Source organism: Haemaphysalis longicornis, unplaced genomic scaffold, assembly GCF_048455015.1.
Source record: "Haemaphysalis longicornis isolate Haplotype H1 unplaced genomic scaffold, Haemaphysalis longicornis Haplotype H1 scaffold_16, whole genome shotgun sequence".
Taxonomy (NCBI): domain Eukaryota; kingdom Metazoa; phylum Arthropoda; class Arachnida; order Ixodida; family Ixodidae; genus Haemaphysalis; species Haemaphysalis longicornis.
In genome coordinates, this window is record NW_027526266.1 from 10,260,295 (window position 1) to 10,269,073 (window position 8,779).

General features: G+C 48.2%; 1 protein-coding gene and 1 long non-coding RNA gene across 2 annotated transcripts; one reads left to right on the top strand and one right to left on the bottom strand.

The window, feature by feature from the left end:
• Positions 1 to 963: 963 nt before the first annotated feature.
• On the top strand, positions 964 to 2,766 carry LOC144166218 (uncharacterized). Its single transcript, XM_077695802.1, has 5 exons — positions 964 to 1,317; positions 1,390 to 1,594; positions 2,161 to 2,294; positions 2,511 to 2,575; positions 2,637 to 2,766. The coding sequence occupies exons 1-5, from the start codon at positions 1,060 to 1,062 to the stop codon at positions 2,764 to 2,766; spliced, it is 792 nt and encodes a 263-aa protein (XP_077551928.1). The 5' UTR covers positions 964 to 1,059.
• Positions 2,767 to 4,763: 1,997 nt separating this feature from the next.
• Positions 4,764 to 7,820, bottom strand: LOC144166159 (uncharacterized). Its single transcript, XR_013321603.1, has 4 exons — positions 7,604 to 7,820; positions 7,322 to 7,501; positions 6,985 to 7,135; positions 4,764 to 5,940 (listed from the first exon to the last, which is right to left on the bottom strand). It is a non-coding gene; the product is annotated as an uncharacterized LOC144166159 (long non-coding RNA).
• Between the last annotated feature and the right edge of the window lie 959 nt (positions 7,821 to 8,779).

Sequence of the window (8,779 nt, forward strand, 5' to 3'; positions counted from 1 at the left end):
GACGAGGAGATTCCTGGCCAATCCCCCACGTGGGTATGTGCCATGTCAGCGGCCAGGCAGCGCGCGCCCATCTCCCCCCGTTGCCAAGAAAGACGAGGAGCGCGCGCACCCGCAGCTGTTGCTATGCGGACGGCGGCGGAATGCGGACGGCGGCGGACGCTTCAGGCTCGCTTAAGAAGTGCATTCGCACTTAATAGCTTCCATTCATGTGCCACACCAATACAACTCAACCACTCACCCTTCATTCATCATGCACTCATTTAAACTTAGTTAAAAATTCTCTTTGAAGTAATAAAGAGATTGGATAAGTGCATTAAACTTCTCTCTGGTTTTACTATTTGTAGAGCGACGTGAGGGAATTTAAGTGACGTCGCATGGGTAATCGTCGTGGGTACCGCTCACAGCTTTGCTTTTCAACCACATTCACAGGCTAGATTGGCGCAAATATTTTTTGTTCCGGGGCTGACATTCTTCACGATGGTGGATTTTTCAGGCTGAATGCGGGTAAGTTGCGTTTGAAGGCTCTTGACCTGGCGACGTTGCGTCCTTGGAGGTAGTCGATCATGACGCGCAAGATCGGGTCAGCACGCTGCTGGACGTCTAGCTCGCTCTCCGTCACGATTCCTAAGAATATGCTGTCTTCACCGGAGTCTTGTTTTGGCGAGTCGACGGGGGCACGGGACAGGCAGTCAGCGTCGGAGTGTTTCCTGCCGGATTTACAGACGATTGTAACGTCGAACTGTCGCAGGTGCAAGATCCACCGCCCAAGACGGGATGAGGGGTCCTTCATATTCGCGAGCCAACACAGCGCATGGTGGTCTGTCACAACCTTGAATGGTCTACCATATACGTATGGACGAAATTTTGAAATGGCCCATATAACTGCGAGGCACTCCAGTAGTTTTTCTCCTCTTTCGACAAACTACGGCTGGCATATAGGCCTCGTGCGCTCGTTTGGAGGCGCCACTGAATTGGAACCGGTGGCGCCCCCTCCGGCGCCGCGCCGCATTTTTTGCTTGTCCGCCGTTCCGTGCAACGCAGCTCCGCAAGGCTTTCTCTATGGCTCGGCCGCGTCCGCGCGAGGCCAGCATGACGGCGCCAAGCGGATCGTGCGTGCTGTATTGCGGTTTTAGTAAAATACAGAGCCCTGAGAAGTATTTCAAGGGAAGTTGCTTCAGGCGCGGCATCAAGCTTTACGCGAGCAACCACGTGTACGGCGTAAAAGAAGAAATCCTCAGCGAGACGGCGCCGTCTGAAATCGTGGCCAGGTGCATTCCGCAGATGAAGAGCACTTGCGACTACGACGTGCGGCTGGAGGTGAGTGAATTGTATTTGAGATACCCTTATGTGCTTATTTCCCGTACATGGTGATTTGTTTTGTTTATGTAGTTGTCGCCGAACCCAAGGCGCATTGTGCGGGGCCGCTGTTCGTGCAAGGCTGGCTGCCGCGGTTGGTGTAAACACGCGGCGGCGGTGGCCGTTTTCATAAACAGCCACGAGGAGAAATCGTGCACGGAGTTGCCGCGTGCTTGGGGGAAACCCTCTGCGCGACCGACCCTGGACACGAAGAAACAGATAAAGGAACTCTTTGCAAGTAAGCACGAGGAGCGCTTTCTTGAATTGTTCAGATTATTCAACATTGAAGCATGCGTGCTTTTTTGTATTGCATCATACAACTTGATAATTATTTATACAGGTCGCCCCTTGCCTGCCCCAGTACTCAAACCCCTGTGCCCGAAAACGGTACATGCCCAATTCTCGGGCGTGAGGTGTGCGTTCGCGGACATGATCGCGTGCGAGGACAGCCACGACGAAAATGCAGATCCAACCGGTGCTTCCACAGAAGCTGTAGACGAAAGTCTCAATCTCGGCATCGAGGTTGTCAGATCGCTGCTCGGGGAAGCGCGAGAAACGTACGCAACCATGCAGGTGGCGAGCGTGGTACCCCTGACAGTAAACAGGTGCAACCTGCTCGCTATGCTGGAGCAGAGAGAGGAAACGTATTACAAAACGTTTGTGAAAAAAAGCGTGGAGCAGATAGCGGAGATCGCGCTTTTAACCCTGGGCCAGGCTGCTGTAGACAGGTTTGTTATATCTGCAGCCTTTATGTGCTTCACAGCGTGTTGTGCATTTTATACAAAATGGCACATTTTGTCGCAGATGGCACCAAGAGCGGAAGCACCGCATCACAAGCACGATGGCCCACCGCATCAAAACGAGGAGGACAGAGTTTGAAGCACTTGCAGCTGCACTCGCTTCACCGCGCCCATTCTGGGCGCAAGCCACAACTTACGGTAAGGATTCACGTATGGGTGCACAACCTTAAACATTTGCTCAATCCGTCCTTTTTACTTGCAGTAAATAGAGTCTTAAATGCACGTGAATAAACTAAATTGCATGAAACAGGTCATATTAACAAGAAGAAGAAAGTTTGTTGAACAAACAAACTTTCTCATGTTAGAACTCCTCAGTCCACATTAACACATTTCTTTTCTTTTTTATTTTTGCAGGCAGAAACACCGAAGCCGAAGCCAGGAGGGAGCTGTCAATGGCCCTTGAACTCCCTATTCATGAGGTAATCCCTCCGCACATTTCTCAGCAAAATGTAAACAATCTTGCCTCACTTTCGTCGGCAGGTCGGACTCGTGGTCCATCCAGAGCAGCCGTGGTTGTGTGGCAGTCCCGATGGGCTCGTCATCACTGGTGATACAACCCGCCTCGTCGAAATCAAGTGCCCCTTCAGTTTGCAGGATAGCATGCTCATAGATTTTGAGAGATGCATCAGCCATGTAAAGTTCCTGCATTATGTGGACGACAAGCTGACACTGAAGAGCAGCCACGAATACTACACCCAGCTGATGGTGATGCTGTACGTATTAAACCTCAGTGATGCCTTGTTTTTTGTATATTCCAAAAAACAAAGCATCACTGTTGAAGTTAAACGCAACGACAAGTTCCTGGCCGAATACATTCCCAAGCTGGAATGTTTTTATTTCACTCACCTTCTAAAAGCCCTTGCAAAAAAGTAAAAACAAGCAGAGAGTAATATACAAGGTTCTTGATTGACTGATTATAGGATTTAACGCACCGACGCAACGCAGGCGATGAGACATGCCGTAGTGGAGGGCTCCGGATTAATTTTGACCACCTGGGGATCTTTATCGTGCGCCGAAATCTCTTACACGCGGGCGTTTCTGCTTTTCGCCTCCATCAGAAAAGCGGCCGCCGCAGCCGGGGATCGAACCCGCGACCTCATGCCCAGCAGCACAACGCCTTAGCCATTGAGCCACCACGGCGGGTAATGTACAAGGTTCAACGCGTAGAAGCTACACGTGGGCTCTGAGGTACGCCATAGCAGAGGGCTCTGGATTATTTCCGACCACGTGTGGATCTTTAACATGCACCAAAATCTTGAAGGTCAGACGTTCTCGCTTTTCGCCTCCTTCAAAAAGGCAACCACTTCTGTGTGTTCAGTTTTTTGCTGCTTTAGCATACTTGATGTTCTCTACGTTGCCTTTTTATAATCATTGTATAACCTTGCTCCTGTTCTCGTCTTTCTTTTTCTTCTTTGTATGTAATATAAACTGTAGGTGTAGCAGGCCACTGTCACGCACAGTACATCTGATGATGATCATGATGCTTGGGTTTTATTGGCTCAAGGCCAACTATGGGCAAAGAGCGTCGAAGAAGTAGTTACTGAATTTTGATGAGACCGTAAATACTAAAACATGTGACTAAAAGTAAAGGTGATGAAAAACAACAGACAATGGAGATAGGATGATTACACGTGCCTGCAGAAAGTTCACCTCAGCTAAAAACTTAACACGTTGACTGGAAAACATTGGCTCGTCGGCTAAAAAGTATGATGGGTGCAAAGAAATGTGTAGCCTGTATAATTCAGGGAAATATTTGTGTCGTGTTGTGTCAAGTTTCTTGCATGTGATCAGTATGTGAATACGGATAGGTCCCCCCTTCCACACCTGCTACACATGGGTCGCGGAGATCCTTGAGCAGGTGGGAGTGCGTTACACGTGTATGGCCTATCCACAGCCTAGCCAGAGCGACTTCAGTGTATCTGTTGTGGGATTCAGTTATGTAGCGTCCCAATTGTGGTTTTACTACACGTAGTTTGTTGTCTGTTTGTTGACTCCAGTGTAATTGCCTCGTGTTACAAAGCTGCCGTCTGATGTGTCTTTAGGTTGGTGTAAGGTACTGTTGTAACGTCAACTGTCATGAGAGCAGCATCACCAGCCATTTGGTCGGCGGCCTCATAGCCAGGGATTCCACAATGCCCTGGCACAAAGCATAGTTATTTCAAGATTTGAGGCATAAGCAGTCATTAGTACCTTGAAAAGAGCATCGATCATAGTTTTTAGATGACCTTCCTAATGACAGTGCCTGTACAACGCCTTGAGAGTCTGTGTACACAATGGACTCGGCAATTTTGTTTGATGATGTGGTTTGAATTGAGTAAAATGCCATATGCTTCTGCTGTGTAAATACTATTATGAAAATTGATTGTTTTGCTTGCTCTAAAATTTGGTCCGTGCACTGCACAAGAGACAGTGGAACCAGTTTCCGACGCATCGCTACATAATGGCACATAATCGCTACTGTGGCCTCTGTATGCCAGACAACTTCTGTCTGAATAAATTTTTGAAAAATACTTCAGCCTTTTCCTTTAAAATGCATGTACCATTTCAAGCCTGGTTACAGTGGTTTCATGCGTTGACAGCGAAAATGAAAACAAAAGCAAATAATCACAACACCTGAAATGTAGTACTACACCTTGGTAAGTTTATTTAACTGAATGTATTGTACACAACATTTACTGGGGCAAAGTGAAAGTTTACTCTGGGGCATGCATGGTCAAGCACTGTTTACATTGTCGGGCTTGTTAGAATTCAGGATTGGTTGCTGCAGATTGGCCAGAATGCAGCACATGCGCATTATGCTGCCCATAAAAGGAATTAGGTCCACCGAAATTCTATTGTTCAAGATATTGTAGATTTTGATCCGTTGAATGACTCTCTCAACATGTATTCTCACTTGGGCGATGTGGTACGTTTGTTGCAGTTCCTCATATGTGAATTGTACGTTTCCCTTTGAGAAGGGTGGCAGAACAACAATTCCTTGCTGGCCTTCCGCTGGTGCTTTGATTCCAGGGAAACCCTTGTCTGCCAGTATGACATCCTCAGGCTCAATTCGGCCCAGAAATCCGGAATTGAGGGTAATTTGCGTGTCCGAAGTGCGGCCACCATATGCGTCCGACACAAACGTAACTACACCATTCGGCAGAATTCCTATCAAGAACTTCAGAGTATAACCCCCCTTATAGTGAGAGAAAAGAGCACGTCGTTGTTCAAGAGTCGGTGGCTCCTCTGTTCTTAGTTCCGTGCAGTCTATGATATACCGGCAGCGAGGGTAGTGCACCTTAAAACATTCAGGCATTGATGCTTGCACAGTGCCTAGGGAAGGTTCTGGATGCCACGCTTTCATCGCAGTCAACAAATTGCTCAAAACAAAGAAAAATATGCGGCTTACAGCCGTCCTATGCAGGCCAAACAGGACACCAAGACTGGCAAATGATATTCCCAGCTTTAGCTTCATCAAGAAAATCACAAGCTTCTGTGGAACTGGGACGTCAATCTGCCTGACAGTTACGGGGAATAAAACGGCCAGAAGTAACGCGAAAACATTTGCGCTCACACCGCACAGTTCCCTGAAAGAGTCTGCTCTGTTGTTGATGGAATCGTAGCCAAGAAATATACAAGTCCGTTCTTCTGGCCCGGTGCATGCAGTGGCTGTCGTCACTTTCGTCTGCACGCCACTGTCCACGGTGTCGGTGTGCCACACTTGCGTGGACGCTGTTCCGTGGCACGCCACGGAGAGGAATATGGTGCAACGGCCTCTGGACGAGAGCTCATCTGTCTGAGTACCCTGTAAATATGCATGTGCAGAAACTGTGAGTTCATAACGTTATACGTACTGTTATGTCACCGACAAAGGACAAATTACATTAAGCGCTGTGAAATTGCCTGACAGTGTGAAGCGCAACTGCACGTACAAGCAAACATGAAAAACATGGGACAATCAGTCCTTCTAAACATTTGGGTTATTTCAGTAGTGCGCATTTATAAGCCGAGTATGTTTTTTCTTCGACATGGGGATGGGGATGGAGGAGGATGGGACAAACAAAATATGGGGTGTGTGAACTAGAACCATTATGACGAACAGCCGCACTTGTATCATGTCCTCATTTCCTTACTTGTGTCGTTATTGCTGCACTTCACACAGTGAGAAGAAATAACGAAGAGCTGGCAACTTCTACTGTTACACTACATGTAATGCAATTTAATGTTACACGAGATGTTGGTTTTTCTATATGACAAAACTCGTGCTTAGAATATGACTGGATATCGGGTAAGTGCACTGCTAGTTGTTACACTAGAAAGTGATCACAAAATACAAAATACAAAAGGTATTAAAATTCGAGAAATTGCATTCTGCTTTACTGACGCAAAGCGTTGCATATATAAACTATAAAACAATCTGCAATGTAGTTATTGAAAGCGTATTCGGCACAGAAGTGTACCATACCAAACCAATTCGCCGAGTAACAAATTGCACTAGGTCAGACCTCATGCAAGTGGAGCCAAGCTATCTCCCTTTATATTATTGCCCTAAAAACGAGACGCCAGTCATTTCATGCTCACTTTATCATTTTTCATCATTAACATCTAACCATTATTCCATCTTTATTTTCATTATTAAGATATAACCATTACCCCATCTTTATGCATAGCGGCAAAATTCAGTACAGAAAGTTTGTTTCTAAACGTGTTTAATACTCTCTCTCACTCCGTTCGCGCATGGTGAAAGCACTTTCGTTTCACAGAGCCATCAGTGAATGCGCGTGACAGCAAAGATATCTGTACTAAGCGATCCACCCACACGGTTAGTTCAATCAGACCAACTGCTCACCGTTGAAGCAAACGTGGTGCAACTTCCTGGCGACTCTGGCGCTGTGTTGTCAAAGGTGGTCGGCGACTCTTCAGAAACTGCAGGTGCTTCAGGCGTGTCGTCCGACCCAAACGGCGTTGCCGCGACAGCCGAGGCACTCCGACGGTGAACACTGAAAGGCATTCACAGGAAGGAATACGCATTGCTACGCAGTTAATCGCAGCAATTTTGTTACAACTAATTTTAGGGATCTAAAACAATATAATGTGGCATGACGGCGGTTCGCTACGAAAGCCTTTGCCGACACAATTCGCGCACACTCAGCAACACGCGCACAAACCAGAAAATGTGCACTTACCGCTGATATCTCTCGAGCTTTGTTTCTGATGTAACGCCGTCGCCTCTCCCGTAGCACGCCGGAAATATGGACGGCACATACGCAGGGTGACCGACGACCGAACTCTTTGCGTTGCCAACAAAGTGAGCGCTGCAAATTCGGCTCCTGTCTCGTACCGGCAGCCACATGCCTCCGTCTGGGCTAATAACCAACAAGAGAAGAAAATTACGAGGCCAAAGATGGAAATAACGCCAGTTACAACACGCAAATGGACCAAAAGAGACGCCAAACGCGCTTGTTTACCTTGCACGACGCACAGCCCTAATCCAGCGCAGCCTGCGCTCCTCTTCGTACGGCTTCCACGGAAAGGAATAAAAACTGGTTTTCGGGAGCTTGTCAGCAGTGTTGGCGTAGCTGTTATGGCATCCGTAGACGCAACAGTACACTGATTTGCGTGTTTTCGCCCGCACAGGCGCCATCCCGCAACACTTCGTTACCGGCGGCGGCTGACTTCGCTAAGACCCGGACAAGCAAAAAATGCCGCGGAGGCTGCCAGGTGGCGCTGCGTGTACGGCCGAAGTAGCAGCGCACTAGCCCTATAGGCGATCACATTCTCGCAACCGCTTTGCCTTTGGACGAGGGCGGCACCCAAACCTTTATCAATGGCGTCCGCGTGCATTTCTGTTTCGGTGTTTTCGTCGAAATGAGCGAGCATGGACGGGTTTGGCAGGCGTTCTTGCAGCTCGCAGAATGCTTTTTCCTGGGCGTTTTGCCAGCTGAAAGGGGTGCTATCTTTCGTCAAGTGCGTGAGTGGCTCTACAAGGCGTGCGAAGTTTGCGAAGACGCGCCGTAAGTATGCGCACTGTCCGAGAAATCTTCGCACGCCCTTCTTTTCTTTGAATCTGGGGAAGTACGTGTTACACATGTTTTTGCCGGATCAGGCAGTACTCCGGCGGTGTTTATGACGTGACCCAAAAACATGAGTTCCTCGTAAGCGAAGCGGCACTTTTCCGGATTTAGCGCTAACGCCGACGTACGAATGGCGTCGAGTACAGACTCCAACCTTCCAAGGTGTTCGTCCAATTTCTGGGCGAACACACAACATCGTCGAGGTATACGAGGCAAGTGTGTCACTTCAGGCCAGCTAGCACAGTGTCCATGACTCATTGAAACGTCGCTAGCGCCTTGCACAGCCCAAACGGCATCACCTTGAACACGTATAGGCCATCGGGGTTATAAATGCAGTTTTCTCATGGTCTCTCTCTTCCACTTCAATTTGCCAGTAGCCCGTCTTTAGAGCCATCGATGAGAATTAGTTCGCGTGGCAGAGGTGGTCGAGGGCGTCGTGGATTCGTGGCAGCGGGCACACGTCCTTTTCCTTGATTTTGTAAAGTTGCAAATAGGCCACCCGAACCTTAATGTGCCGTATTTTTTCCTTCACAAGTACGGCCGGCGCAGCCCAGGGGCTTTTCAATGGCT